Source organism: Cibotium barometz, chromosome 18, assembly GCF_041138505.1.
Source record: "Cibotium barometz isolate CiBa-2024 chromosome 18, ASM4113850v1, whole genome shotgun sequence".
Classification (NCBI taxonomy): Eukaryota; Viridiplantae; Streptophyta; class Polypodiopsida; order Cyatheales; family Cibotiaceae; genus Cibotium; species Cibotium barometz.
Window position 1 is genome coordinate 47,482,197 of NC_141063.1, and position 15,439 is coordinate 47,497,635.

Here is a 15,439-nt window from a genome sequence, read left to right on the forward strand (position 1 = left end):
TCAAGAGTAGTTTAATATATGCCAGTGAAGGATTCTATAGAGGTTGAAGCAAAGAATGAGATGGGTACCTTAAATTTTGAGTAGCAATCACATGCACATACTGGACTAGGAGAGTTTTCCAACAACGGGTCTATTGTGAGTCGATCTTGGTGAGGCAGGTTGAGGCATACGCTTGATCACGTTAAGGGTGTGATTTTCACGTGTTAGAATTAGTAAGCTTTAATTATTCCTATAGCATGGTCACTAACAACTATCTAATGTAACCGACACTTGTACTTTATCTACACTTCGACAATGGAGACACACAACCACGAAGTACTTATTTGGACTATTATCCCTAGGCTTCTTATCTTTGGGACAAATTGCAATGAACTTATGCACCCATAATCCTACAAGTTGAAACCACGTGATATTTGATGCGTGTAGGTTATATCCCATATCTTTGTGGCTCATACCAATTGCCTATAGTGCTTCACCTCGCATAGATGGGTTGGTCCCATAACCCTACAAGTTGCAGCCAGGTGGCATATGTTGCACATAGAATATCTTTGTGGCTCATATACCAATCTCCTATAGTGCTTGTAAGCACATAAAGAATTCTCTTTGTATGAATTCCCTTCTTTATGTTGCATTAAGAGCTATGTTAAACCCATCAACCACCTCTAGTATGAACCTCTAAGCAACACGCCTCTTAATGCTTTAACTTCTGCCTTCATTGGCCCACTAACTCTTCTTCTTTTGTTGATGTTCTAATTATAGCACCAACTCTCAACTTCATGTATGTTTTATCAAAGAACAAGCTAAATGCTCTCACTTTCTTATTTTTTCACTTTTTAACCTATTTTTTGCTCTGTGTTAGGAGTTTGTAACTTCAATTGTGATGCTTTCATGTGTAAAGCATGGCTAAGCACTATTAACACTTCAAGGTGTGAAGCATGCATGGCTAAGCTCACTGTTCACAACCAAGGCTAGTGTAATACCATGTCATCATTCACTTTGAGAGGAACACATCACCATTCACTCTTTTGAATGCATGTCATCATTCACTTTTTTAAATGCCATATCATTTGTTGTTCAGTGGTCACCATTCACGTTTGTGAAGGTCACAGCACCATGCAAAAACATGGTAACAACACGCAGTGAAATTCTAGCCAGAACGGTAGGAAAAAAGAAGAAGGGATAGCTGGACACTTCAAACTGAGTCACTGAAGAGCAAGAGATCTCAAGCTAAGACTAATCATGTGGTCATGACCAGGGAGACTACCTCTAATCTAGGTTGCCATGGCTCAAACCTGGAGCATGCTATTCAGCATACCCTGCTGCCAGCTGCACGGATGTAATACAGGGAACCTGCTACACCTGAAACCCAACCAACTCTTCTCCATCAGAACCTTACAAACTCCTCCCCATTAGAACCTTGCAAGACTCCTCACAAGCTGATGAGAACATTACCGTAATTTTTCCCATCACCAGCAGTTCCCCAAAATAAACATGATGGCAATTTAGTGTTAACAACAATGTTCAGCATGATGGCAGGTAATGCAATGTAGAACATGCATTGCTATAAGAGCCTCTGCAAGGAGGGACTGTTTGCAATACAGTAGAGAGAACTTGCTTGGGTATTTGATAGGGAGGGATGGTTGGTATCATGACCAGTGGTTGTTCCACATTTGGCAGTATCAATACATTACAGTGACACATCACAGTGATGCAGCCCAACATACCATCAACTCATTAAAAAGCCTCACTTATAAGTTCATCACTTGCTCATTACTCATTTAGTTATCGCAATCTTCAGATCAAATATACTTTGCAAACATGTATGATAAAAAGGGTGGGTCAAAGTATACAATTTTGTACAAGACCGGACCAGCCCTTTGCTTCATAGAACACATACGAGAACAATCTCAAAGTCTCCACATGTCTCTATCGTGCTGGACTCTGCTTCTGGACCTGCCACAAGCACAACACATCAATGTAAACGTTTCCATCATAAGAAAGTGCATATCAATGTAAACCATGCTCATGTATGTGTATGTGTATGTGTATGTGTGTGTGTGTGTGTACACTTGCCCCCATGTGTGTGTGTATAGATGATAGACTGTCTCACATGGATGTGAACATCTTCTACATTCCCGTGCACTTCTGGACAGATTGTCAGTACACCTTCATTTGAGATTTGTGGGCAGATCTTTTGGAAAATTCTTTTAGCTATTTGGCAGCATTTCCCCTTGCTTGCCAGAATTTGATACTTTCATTGCATGGACTAGATTTTGGGCCCTACGGTCCATCTATCACGCAAGAAATCAGCTGATCTTTGCCATACAAGATATTCCCTGTTTTGCTTTCTTTAAGAGATCCCTTCTTTTATCTCTTCGGGATTCTTTTGACCTTGGAGATCTTCCCTTGCATCAGCTACAAGTGTTCTTTGACTACTTTTGAACTTTAGCTATCTCGTACTTGGGCAACTGGGTTTGTAACTTCCCTTGTGTTTTCTGTAGTTTGTTTGTGGGTTTTCCCCTCCACTTGGAGGTTTCCCACTTGTAATATACCATGTTACAAAAAAAAGTGTGTGTGTACGCATGCTTGAGTGTGTAACACACATACACACACACGGGCATGGATTTGTATGTGTGTACACATGGACATGTACACACACACACACACGGGCATGGATTTGCATGTACACATGGACATGCGTACACACACACAACACACAACACACACACACACACACACACACACACAAAATATGCAAATCCAAGCCAATTGTACCAATAGTCCATTGTTCTGCCAAAAATACTCCAGGCGAGGCTTCACAAGATCAGCTTCTTCCTCAGTGGACTTGTTCATTTTGTCAGTAGACGTCATGGCAGTAAACTTCTCCAAATATTCTGCAGCTGAAAGAGAAGTAGAGGTCAGGGCCTTTCTAGTCGGTTCCCCTTTCTTATTAATATGCATGGTTTCCTGCTCATTGTCTACAACAAGCATCTGCCTGTTGCCTGAAACCGGTCTACATTGATCAACCACAATTGGTGACATATTGTCTCTGCTAAAGCTGTAGTCTTGAGTCCAGGAGAGTAACTGGGGAACCTACATAAGGAAATATTTCAAATCAGTAGTTATACTTCAAAACAGTGTTTGATAAGATCACTTGAAGGAACTTGAGGATGAAAATAGTACCTGGTCTCTAGCCCCCATCAACGGCCCAAATTCGCTCATCCGTATACTGTTACTGTTCTCTGGAGTCAAGGTAGCAAGAACTTGCACTACAAAGGTCATAGTGGGTCTGGATTCTGGATCCATTTGTAAGCAAAGCCATGCCAAATATGCCATTTTTTGTGCATCATCTACAGGCAAACCTTGCTTCAAAGCTGGGTCAACCAACTCATTTACAAGCCTTGTATTGTGTCGTAGCAAAGGCAAAGCCTGCATGTGGATCCAAAGACACTTCACTTAAAAAAAACTTTTGCATTGAAAAAACAGAGCAAAACACACAAAAGGAAACCAAACACCTCAGTCAAAGCTCAAAATTGGTGCATCTAAACTGCCCATGATGTATGTAAGATTCTTCCCTCCAGCTTTTGAGGTGTACAGGTGTAAGAACCTCCCCTTCTGATCTTGTAATTATTCCTCTCTTTGAAATAAAAGAAAGATTCTGTTTTAACCTAGAGAGAGAGAGAAAATGTCTAGAGGGAGGAGTCCAAAATTGAGATATTTTTGGATATAAAAATCCTCCTAGTGTCTAAAATGGTTTCCCTTGAAACAGAAATTCAAAAAGAACTTTCCAATGTGCAATTGGAATTAATTGAAAATAGGTAAAAAGGACCTTAACCTAAGGGTCCAGATTTTCAGAAATTTTTGAATTATGCTCCAATTAAGGTTCCTATAGGCCAATAAGATCAATCCAAGTGTGGGGAGAAGATAAATCCAATTTATAAAAGAAAAACCCCCAAAAATGAATAAATGCTCACATAAGATGAAGAGTTGACTAAGGACAAGGTTTATTAGTAAAAAACTATGAGTATTACTAAAAAAATGAGATATTTTAGATATAATGATTCAATTTTGACACCTTGGTAAGGAGAAGGGGACTCTTCAAGGAGGCGCCTATTTCACATGTGTGGTGGAGTTTTAAACTCAAAAATATTGTGATATTTTTATCTCTCCTCTCTCCTAAATCAAACCAAATCAAAAGGGAGCCAAACTAGGTCCAAATCTTGTCCAAATTCAGCCAAACTGAACCTGAAAAATTCTAGAAACTAGTTGGACTTGGTTAAAGGCCTCCCTCACCTATAAATAGATCCTTAGCCCTTTGTAAAAATATATGAGAACTATATCATGCCAGTATTATACTGAAATAATGATTAAAAAAAGAATACCCATAATATTGAAATGCAATTAATTAAATGTAAAAAAGAGGAATTCCCATGGTATTTGAGAAATCTTGTCCAAATTCAGCCAAACTGAACCTGGAAAATTCTAGAAACTAGTTGGACTTGGTTAAAGGCCTCCCTCATCTATAAATAGATCCTTCGCCCTTTGTAAAAATATATGAGAACTATATCATGCCAGTATTATACTGAAATAATAATAAAAAAAAGAATACCCATAATATTGAAATGCAATTAATTAAATGTAAAAAAGAGGAATTCCCATGGTATTTGAGATCCAATAAATTAAATGAGAAGAATCAAAATTTTTAGTATAATTCAATTTATGATTATTTGTCAAAAGTGAAAATATGGGTAGAATTGATTTTTGTAAATCCCATGAATCCTTTTATTCAAAAGAGGAATATTGAATATAATTCATTTGAGAAATTGAGAATGAATATGAAAATAGTCGTCGAGAAAAAGAACCTTTAATTAGGCCAAGCAATTGGCAGAAATTTAGAAGAAGTCCCATTATCGGGATCAACCTCGAAAAAGCTATTAAATGGGAAGAGCATGTGAATAGATGAGATAAGGTGAAAATAGGATGTGATAAGATGTGTATGGGATGTGATAGGATGTGATAAGATGTAAACGAGATGCAATATAATAAAAAAGGATGTGATAAGATGTGTATGGGATGTGATAGAATGTGAATGGATGTCATAAGATGTGTAGGGGATGTGATAGGATGTGATAAGATGTGATGTAATAGGAATGAATGTGGATGTGTATGTGGAAGAATGGATGTGGATGTGTATGTGAAAGGATGTGATATTCATGTGAGTGAATGAATGAGATGTGATGTGATGTGAATCGGGATGTGAATGAATGAGATGTGATGTAAATTGAGATAGATGTGAATGCATGAGATGTGATGTAAATTGAGATAGATGTGAAATGAATGAGATGTGATGGGATGTGAATATGGGTTGATGCGAGTGGATGAGATGTGATGTAAATTGAGATAGATGTGAATGAATGAGATAGAATGTAAATTGAGATAGATGTGAAATGAATGAGGTGTGATGGGATGTGAATATGGGTTGATGCGAGTGGATGAGATGTGATGAGAATAAATGAGGAAAGATGTGATGAGATGGAAAATGATGTGATTGAATGAGAATCGGTATACATATGAATTGGATATGGATTAAGTAATGTGGACGGATGTGGAACAATGTGAAAGACGAGAGTTCATTATAAGAATTGTATTTATGACCTGTTTTTCAATGACTGTTAGGGAGGCATTTTTGACCGTCTTGTGAATGAGATCGTGGTAACCTAACTGATAAAGTTGAAACAGCTGACGGAGAGTCAATGAAGGACGTCTCGCGTAGCAAGGTCGGCCGAGGTCTTGACCAGCCTCAGTTCGATTTAAATGGTGAGCATCCGGTACGGTAGATGAGGGACCAAGGAAGCGGCCTATGAGTGAAGCGCTGGGTCACCTACGAAGGATCCTAGAGGGTGCTCACCATACGGTGCGCGGGCTCTGGGTCGCCAAAGATACCCACACGTGCATCGTGGAAGATATTGGAACAAGGAGTAAGAGTTACTTTCTAAAACCGGGCATGGATCTGGTTGATAGACCTTGCTGGTCCTCAATGGATGAGTCCATGGCTCTTTTATATGGATCTGTTGGTTGATCTTGCTGATCTTCAACGGAGATTCCATCTTGATTTTTATAAGTGAATATATTGCCGGTTACTATGAGCTAGGAACTATCGAAAAGGCCCCTGAGTGGACAGGTGGTGAGCGTTCTGGTTGCCAATGATGCCATAGATACACCGATGAAGGAATGATTGGAAATAAGCATTCAACCGGAGATTTTGAGGATTATAATCAGTGACACTATGGTTTCATTAAATGATTGTTTTAAAGATAGCTGAATCTGTGAAAAAGACAATTTCATATTGGATGTGTAAGTGGTGTGACTGGCGTTAAATTTGCATAAATATCCGGCTAGGAGGCCGGGTCCCTGTTACCCGGGACAAAATCTAATCAAATTCCTAATTGGATCCCATCACTATAGTGGTTGGGCGGTTGGCTAACCCATGGGACTGGATGGGGTTAGGCTGGACTGATGGATCCGTAAAATAATACTCAATTCTGTTATAGTACGATAGATGAAGTAAATCACGGATAGTAATTGTTCTATGGAAAAAGAATCAACGGCTGTGCCTCTCGATGGAAAAAAAAGCGTTGGTTTCTATGATCCAAGTGCAAGCTTCTTCCTTGATCCGGCCAAGTGACTCAAAGGTTTGGTCGGATCAATTTAGTCAGTAATGACCCTGACTACGTTAGAGTACAAATATCCTGGTGGAATCGCCCGTGCTTTCCGGTAGGGGGAAGTTTTTCTGGATTCGGTTTTTGAAGAACCAAGGGATTAGTCTCTTGACCGGATATCCGCGGACGAGATCCTGCCCCGCACAAGGAGTGCTACTTCTGCTGCTAGCACCCCCGAATCCGTTGTGCGGAGAAGACAGGGATCTTTCAGCTAGTATCAGAGCGAATTGACTAAAGTGAATCAACTGAAAAGCCAAAAATGTCAAAAATTTATGAAGTAACAGTAAAAAGTTATAATTGTGTGATGAAATTCATACAAATTGATATTCAGACTGAAATTCATAAATTAGTAATTGGGTCTTCACATGGAAGTTCCGCAATCGTATGGAATCCCTGACTTGCTTGAGGCCTAGTCATGATGGTATTTACCTTATAATTCCAAGGACCGTAACTACCCGTATATACCGAGGGTATAACTGCAGCTCTTTACTGGCAGTATATACGAGTAAATCTAAGACCTTGAAATTATAAGCAAAAATGCTATCCGGATAATGAATTCAAATGTGGTTGATATGATTTTAAAATTCTGGTTAAGAATTGATGAGATGATTTGGATTCTGATTGAAAAAAGATGATTCCTGAATTTTGGTTGAAAAGCGATCAGTTGAACAAAGCCACAATGAGGATGAATGGGACAAGTCCCTGTGATGATGTTCGTAACTAGAATGACGATAATGACTTCAGCAAATCACTACGAGATTAGTGGATTGTGCTAACAGATTGTTACTGTTAACACTTGACCTAGTGGATCCAGTTAAGGGATGACAAATTAAAAACCTGCACAACTGAAACTTCCATGGAGGAATGTTCAGATGGAATTTTTGGTCTGATGGACCATTATTGTGTTAAGAATATGAATGATATGTTCTGAATGAATTGTTATCTGATAATGAGTTCTATATAAGGGATCTTTATCCCATGAGTCTATGGAGAGCTGACCAATCTAAAGAACCCCAGAATCAGTTGGATCTAAAGTCGGATTTGAATTGTAAATAAAAGGACTTAACAAGAATTTTCGTATTGATAGGATCATGGATTGAGGTCGTCATGGTAGGAATGATAACCCCCAACTCGATGAGAAAGAGCTCGACTTGGATGTTCGTAAAACTCTTCATAGATCGCACCCTGGACCTTTCAAGGGTGAAGGGAAAAACTTGAGCGAGACTGTGGAGAAGTGAATCGAAGCAATGGAAGAGTACTTCGATGTCACCGGGAACAATGAGAAGAGTAAAATGGCTCTTGCAAGGCTGAAGATAGTAGAAACAGCCAGAGTAGCATGGAGAAACCACTGCGAGACAAACCGTATGGATCGAAACACTCAGACATGGAATGATCTCAAAATTTACTTAAGGAAGAGATTATGTCCTCCCGGCTTTTTGGAAACAAAGATGAACGAATTCTTAGAGTTAATCCAGGGGAGCACAACTATTGAAGTATATCACCAAACATTCGCTCTCCTCCTCAAATACTTGCCACCGCTGGATGAAGAACAGCTGATGGCCAGGTTCATTCGGGAACCAAACGAACCTTTGAATATCCTAGTGAAGAATGCCAAGCCAGTTTCCATGGCCGAAGCAGTGCGGATGGCGAAGAATTTCGCCAAGGCCTTTGATGTCAAGGTCTCGCCGAAGCTAGCACCATCACCTTTCAAAAGGTTTTTAGCTCCAGAAGATGATTCCAACCTTCCACCGTCTAAGAGATATAAGGGTCAAGCCCAGGATATGGGAAGTTCCAGAATGGAAGAAATGTCCTTATCCCGGAACTCAATCCCTTGGAATTCAACTTCAGAAGTTCCACCCTTGAACAAGGGAGTGAAATGCTATAGCTGTCAAGGATCTGGACATCGCAATATGGAATGCCCAACTCTTTTTGGAACAAGGTTTTCAAGGCGAGAAAAATCAGGGATTAAGATTCCAGACTCCATCTCCTTTCTTCCAGAATAATCAGGTTTCTTTTCACCAAAATCAGAGAAATCCCAGAGGTAGACCCTCTAACCAACCCGCAGTTTCAATCCAAAGTAATGCAAGACCTCCGCCTCAGAATAGGGGAAGTCAAAGAGAGATGTTCCCAAATCGGCCATCCACTTCCAAGGCCGTAACGCTGGAAGTGATTGAAGAAGAAGAAGATGATGAAAGAGATCATACTCCACCTACGAGATGAGGACATCTCGTGTTTTTTAAGTGGGATAGGATGTAAGATTCCTCCCTCGAGCTTTTGAGGTGTACAGGTGTAAGAACCTCTCCTTCTGATCTTGTAAATTATTCCCCTCTTTGAAATAAAAGAAAGATTCTGTTTTATCCTATTTTGATCTAGAGAGAGAAAATGTCTAGAGGAAGGTAGTCCAAAATTGAGATATTTTTGGATATAAAAATCCTCCTAGTGTCTAAAATGGTTTTCCCTGAAACAGAAATTCAAAAAGAACTTTCCAATGTGCAATCGGAATTAATTGAAAATAGGTAAAAAGGACCTTAGCCTAAGGATCCAGATTTTCAAAAAATTTTGAATTATGCTCCAATTAAGGTTCCTATGGGCCAATAGGATCAATCCAAGTGTGGGGAGGAGGTAAATCCAATTTATAAAAGAAAAATCCCCAAAATGAGTAAATGCTCACATAAGATGAAGAGTTGACTAAGGACAAAGTAAAAAACTATGAGTATTACTAAAAAAATTGAGATATTTTGAGTATAATGATTCAATTTTGACACCTTGGAGAAGGGAGCTCTTCAAGGAGGCGCCTATTTCACATCGCCTATTTCACATGTGTGGTGGAGTTTTAAACTCAAAAATATTGTGATATTTTTATCTCTCCTCTCTCCTAGATCAAACCAAATCAAAAGGGAGCCAAACTAGATCTTGTCCAAATTCAGTCAAACTGAACTTGAAAAATTCTAAAAACTAGTTGGACTTGGTTAGAGGCCTCCCCTACCTATAAATAGATCCTTAGCCCTTTGTAAAAATATATGAGAACTATATCATGCCAGTATTATACTGAAATAATGATATTTTCTATTATCCTCTACAAATTAAAGAGATTGGAGCTTCTCTCTCTCTTCAATCTTCCTTGGAGACTTCATTAACATACCAAACCAATGGATTGGTTGGGAGCCTCTACTGTGATCAAAGAATCAATTAATTTAGGAGATAAAGTGTGGATTATTGTCTTCTTTTTCTTAAATCTCTAAATGTTTCTCTTCTCAACCCCTATCAAGCTTGAGAAGCATTAAATTGAATGGCTTTTGAATACTATTGAAGTTCTTTAATGTATTGTAATGAAGAAATACATAAATTTTCATTTATGCTTAATTTATAATGGTTTTTAAGCATTTCTCTCTCTCCACCAAAGAATGGTCATTTCTATGACCTATTCTCAATTCGAATGAAGCTTCTCAAATCATGAAGCATTTCTCTAATCTAAAAGTAATTTCTATGCTTGTCTAATTGGAGGCCCAAAATAATAGCTTTTTAATACTTTTATGCTATTAAATTTATGATAAAATTAAGAATCAATCCATGATCGGATAATGATCCAATTAGTAGTTATTCTAATCACAGAGATATTACTAAACTTTATGCTTTCAAATTATTTAAGAATTATCAGTAATAGCAGCGGAGCTATGGTAAAATTTTTGAAAAAATTAACACATAAATCATTTTCATTCGTAATATAAAAAGAGGACTTCCTCCCATATTCTAGGATTAATCATCCTAGATTAATTGAATGATTCTCATTATAATCATGAAAAATTTAATTTTTATGTTTATGCATAAATAGTTAATTAGAAAAAAGATAAATTTCTAGTAATCCATTTTTATGTTAAAAGAGTAATCCCCATGACAATGGAAATCCATGTATTCCAATGAACTAAGAGAAAAAATTGTGATGCTAAAATAATGTATATTTTATTTAAAAATTAAAGAAGGATTCTAGTTAAATTTATCTTTTTGTATAGATAAGTTTAAATGATGAAAGAGAAATTCCCACCATATTGGAATTCAAATATTTAAATGAGAAAAGTATAATTTTTAGCATATTGAATTAATGGGTATTTTATTTTAGATGAAATTACTTTATGAGAAATATTTTTATGTTAAAAGAGGAATTCCTATGACATTTGGAATTCCATCATTGAGATGGAAAAAGAGAAATTCCTAGTATATTGAAATTAATGAGTATTTTAATTAAATTCAAAGATAAAATTTAGATAAATTTATTTTATCTATGAGAAATATTTAAATGTTAAAAGAGGAATTCCTATGACATTTGGAATTCCATCATTCCTAGCATATTGAATTAATGGGTATTTTATTTTAGATGAAATTACTTTATGAGAAGTATTTGATGATAAAAGAGGAATACCCATGACATTGAAATGCAATTAATTAAATATAAAAAGAGGAATTCCCATGGTATTTGAGATCCAAGAAATTAAATGAGAAGAAGAGAAATTTTTAGTATAATTCAATTTATGATTATTTATCAAAAGTGAAAATATGGGTAGAATTGATTTCTGTAGATCCCATGAATTCTTTTATTCAAAAGAGAAATATTGAATATAATTCATTTGAGAAATTGAGAATGAATATAAAAATAGTCGTCGAGAAAAAGAACCTTTAATTAGGCCAAGCAATTGGCAGAAATTTAGAAAAAGTCCCATTATCGGAGTCGACCTCGAAAAAGCTATTAAATGGGAATAGCATGTGAATGGATGAGATAAGGTGAAAATAGGATGTGATAAGATATGTATGGGATGTGATAAGATGTAAACGAGATGCGATATAATGAAAATGGATGTGATAAGATGTGTATGGGATGTGATAGAATGTGAATGGATGTGATAAGATGTGTAGGGGATGTGATAGGATGTGATAGAATGAAAATAGAATGTGGTAAGATGTGATGTAATAAGAATGAATGTGGATATGTATGTGAAAGAATGAATGCGGATGTGTATGTGGAAGAATGAATGCGGATGTGTATGTGGACGAATGGATGTGGATGTGTATGTGAAAGGATGTGATATTGATGTGAGTGAATGAATGAGATGTGATGTGAATCGGGATGTGAAGGAATGAGATGTGATGTAAATTGAGATAGATGTGAAATGAATGAGGTGTGATGAGACGTGAATATGGGTTGATGCGAGTGAATGAGATGTGATGAGAATAAATGAGGAAAGATGTGATGAGATGGAAAATGATGTGATTGGATGAGAATGGGTATACATATGAATTGGATATGGATTAAGTAATGTGGATGGATGTGGAACAATGTGAAAGACGAGAGTTCATTATAGAAACTGTATTTATGACCTGTTTTTAAATGACTGTTTTATGTCAAAAATGTTGGGGAAGTATTTTTTACCGTCTTGTGAATGAGGTCATGGTGACCTAACTGATAAAGTTGCAACAGCTAACGGAGAGTCAATGGAGAACGTCTCGCATAGCAAGGTCGGCCGAAGTCTTGACCAGCCTTGAATCGATTTAAATAGTAAGCTTCCGGTACGGTGGATGAGGTTTATGAAACCGGGCATGGATCTGGTTGATTGACCTTGCTGCTGGTCCTCAATGGATGAGTCCATGGCTCTTTTATATGGATCTGTTGGTTGATCTTACTGATCTTCAACGGAGATTCCATCTTGATTTTTATAAGTGAATATAACGAGGTGACTGATAGGTAAGTGGCCTTGCTATAGAAGTCATCAATTCCTCTCCAAGCACGGTTCACCTCAAGGAGGAAGAGATTGGACCATGTACCTCTAATTGGGGTACTAGATGAACTGTCATAAAGGCTCAAAACCAAACCGAAACAAGGAAAACTCTTTGCGACTGTGGATCCATATACAGCCTTGTCTCGCATCTCAAAGCGCGTGAACAGATCATGATCTGAACAATGGCAATGCGCACACATCTACTGGAAAGGTGGTAATCTGCCCATCTGAGAGAGGATCCCTCTAGTCATCCTCATATACCATCCTGCCCAGGAGCTCCCCTAGATTTATGGATGAAGTGAGTCTCACTTGGGAAGGGTATGCGAAGAGGAAAAGGGCTTGTGAAATGAGGGAGATAAACCATTCTTGGCACTAGGTTTTCAAGGCTTTTATAACAATTGTTTATTAAGAAAACCAACTCTACTGATTTGCCAAGGAATTCGATAACCTTTAATCTTACCCATATAACAAGGCTTTCTTGTCCCGATGGGACACTCTTATCCACAGGTTTGCGTCCACTGATAAGCTCCAAGAGAACTACCCCAAAGCTGAAAACATCCGATTTGACGGTGGCTCTCCCCATCATCGCATACTCGGGGGCAAAGTAACCAAAAGTTCCCAACATCTGTGCTGGAGAGCTTGGGCATGCATTGGAATCCATCTCCTTCACGATTGTTGCCATTCCAAAATCTGCAACCTAAAAGACACTAACGTGAATATGACAATACAAAAAAACTCTCTCTCTCTCTCTCTCTCTTCAGCTTTCAGCTCTTAGCTCTCTTAGGATGTTACTATTTTCATTCTTTCTTTCAGATTTGTTATGGTGAGACATCATCATCATCAGTTGTACCTTGTTTTGGTCTCATGGGCCATTTTGGCCTTTAGGAGATGTTAATATATCTTTCTTTCTTTGTGTGTGTGTGGGACAGAGGGTGGAGTATGCATCTCCGTCGGTTAGCGGCTACTGCCAGTAGTGGTCAACTCTGGCATCATTGTTACTGGACGCGCCCAATCGGTGACCATCAGGATTGGAGAGGACCGTGTGGGATTCCTAAATGTATATGCGCCGAACGCGGCAACCAGTAGGGCCACCTTCTGAAGTACAATTTATCAATCCTTGCCACAGGCATATTTCTGGTGTATGGGAGGGGATTTTAACATGCTAGAGTAGGCAGAGAACAGACTCGGAGGTGGCATGGCTATAGCAGCTGGTGTAGATTACTCAGCTTGGGAGGAGCTCATTTTGGCTCTCGGGGGACAGGACCTTTGGCATCTTCTAGAGTTTGGCCGCAGCCCTGGGAGTCTGAACTTTTATATGGCCCTAACCTCTCCAGATTAGATCGGTTCTATGTAGATGAGTGGGCTTGTGGTCGTGGTGGCATGATTGGTATTTTGGCAGGAAATTCTTTCTCCGATCATGCACCGGTTATTCTCTCCCTCGAGGACCCCTAGAGGCAGGACAAACATTTGAGTACCCAAATTCCAGATAGCCTCATCCAGGACTCTGAGATTTCCAGCAGAATTGAGGGGATTTGGGAGGGCCTAGGATTTTAATCAGGAGCAACCCCAATCGCCTTGGATGCAGGCCTTGGAGAGATGGCAGGATATTAAGGAGGCAACGCAGAGCATATTGGCTAGCTTCCGAGAGCAAGACAGGAGCATTCGCAAGGTGAGTATGCCAGATAGCCCGTGGATTGAGAGTGAGCCGGCCGCCGTACCGAGCTCAGACCCATAGAAGAGCGGATGGTGGAGTTCAAATACCATGCTAGAGCCTTTGTTTGGATGCAGACAGGAGACAGGGTCACTAGGGAGTTCTTTGAGATTGCAAACCCACATAGGTAACGAGATGGTATCCGCAAATTGCGAGATCCATTGTTACAGACTCCCCCCATGTGAGCGCCATTGCTACAGATTTCTTCAGCTCTCTTCTCATAGGTGACCCCATATCCTCGTAAGTGCTGGATGCACGAGAGCGACTTTGGCGGCATAGGAGAGAGGTGGTTCCTCATGCTCTCCAGACCTTTCTCCTAACCCTCTTCACATATGAGGAGCTGGCGGAGGCTTTGACAGCATTACCTAGGGAGAAATGCCCAAGTGAGGGCGGGCTTCGAGTCTCCTTATTTCTCCAACACTAGGATCTCATGGAAGGCTGCCTCAAAGCTGCCTTCAATGAGATATTGGTTACAGGAGCCATGCCAGAGAGGTTGTTTGAGGGATTGAACCACTTGATTCCCAAGGAGGGTGGTGACAGATTGGAGATTTGGTAGTGGAGACCCATCACCGTCCTAGGGAATGCCTACAAAATTCAGGCTACGGCATAGCCGTAGACTGCAGCCCTTTCTCCTTGACTTGATTCAGGGTACACAGACCAACTTTGTTCAGGATCGGAGCATCCGAGAAAACATCTTCACCTTTTGGGAGGCGTCTGCTTCGGCCAAGCTGCACCAGCAAAATCTGATTGTCATTCTTCTGCATTTCAAGAAAGCCTATGACAGAGTTGATTGGGGATTTTTGGAGGGAACAATATGTAGGAGGTACGAGGTGTTTCGGGACTCTACTCGGCTTCACACAGCCAGGTTCTTATTCATGGAGCTAGAGGCAACAGATTCCCGCTCTCCCGCTTGGTCCAACAGGGCTGCCCTGTAGTGCCTTATCTCTTCGTGTTTGTCACGGAGGCCATGAGCAGTTTTCTCTCCACCCAGGAGATGGCTTCAAGGACTCCATCTTCCCATCCGTGCGCAAGAGGTGATGCTTGATTCAAAGTTCGCTAATGGCGCAGCAGCATAACTGTAGGGGGACGAGGGAAACCTCCCAAGATTCGCCGAGGCAATTGAGACCTTTTGTCGTGCTTCCGGGGTGTAAATCAATTGCACAAGTCATGTGATTTTTGGCGTAGCTCATTGTCCACCTTGACTTGGCGTCCAATTGAGGATTTTCAGTGGGTCCCAAGGG

At 39.5% G+C, this 15,439-nt stretch overlaps 1 protein-coding gene across 3 annotated transcripts in view; it reads right to left on the reverse strand.

The window, feature by feature from the left end:
• Nucleotides 1–1,709: 1,709 nt before the first annotated feature.
• LOC147629415 (receptor-like serine/threonine-protein kinase NCRK) overlaps nt 1,710–15,439 on the reverse strand; it is a 62,492-nt gene continuing 48,762 nt past the window's right edge. For 2 of the 3 annotated variants that reach the window (XM_086812689.1, XM_086812687.1), the window contains 4 exons: nt 12,948–13,184; nt 3,184–3,429; nt 2,776–3,093; nt 1,710–1,953 (listed from right to left, as the gene is read on the reverse strand). In XM_086812689.1, coding sequence (XP_086668815.1) covers nt 1,927–1,953; nt 2,776–3,093; nt 3,184–3,429; nt 12,948–13,184 — 828 coding nt within the window. In that variant the 3' untranslated portion in view covers nt 1,710–1,926. The remainder of the gene's footprint in view (nt 1,954–2,775; nt 3,094–3,183; nt 3,430–12,947; nt 13,185–15,439) is intronic. The other variant, XM_086812688.1, reaches the window with a different exon arrangement.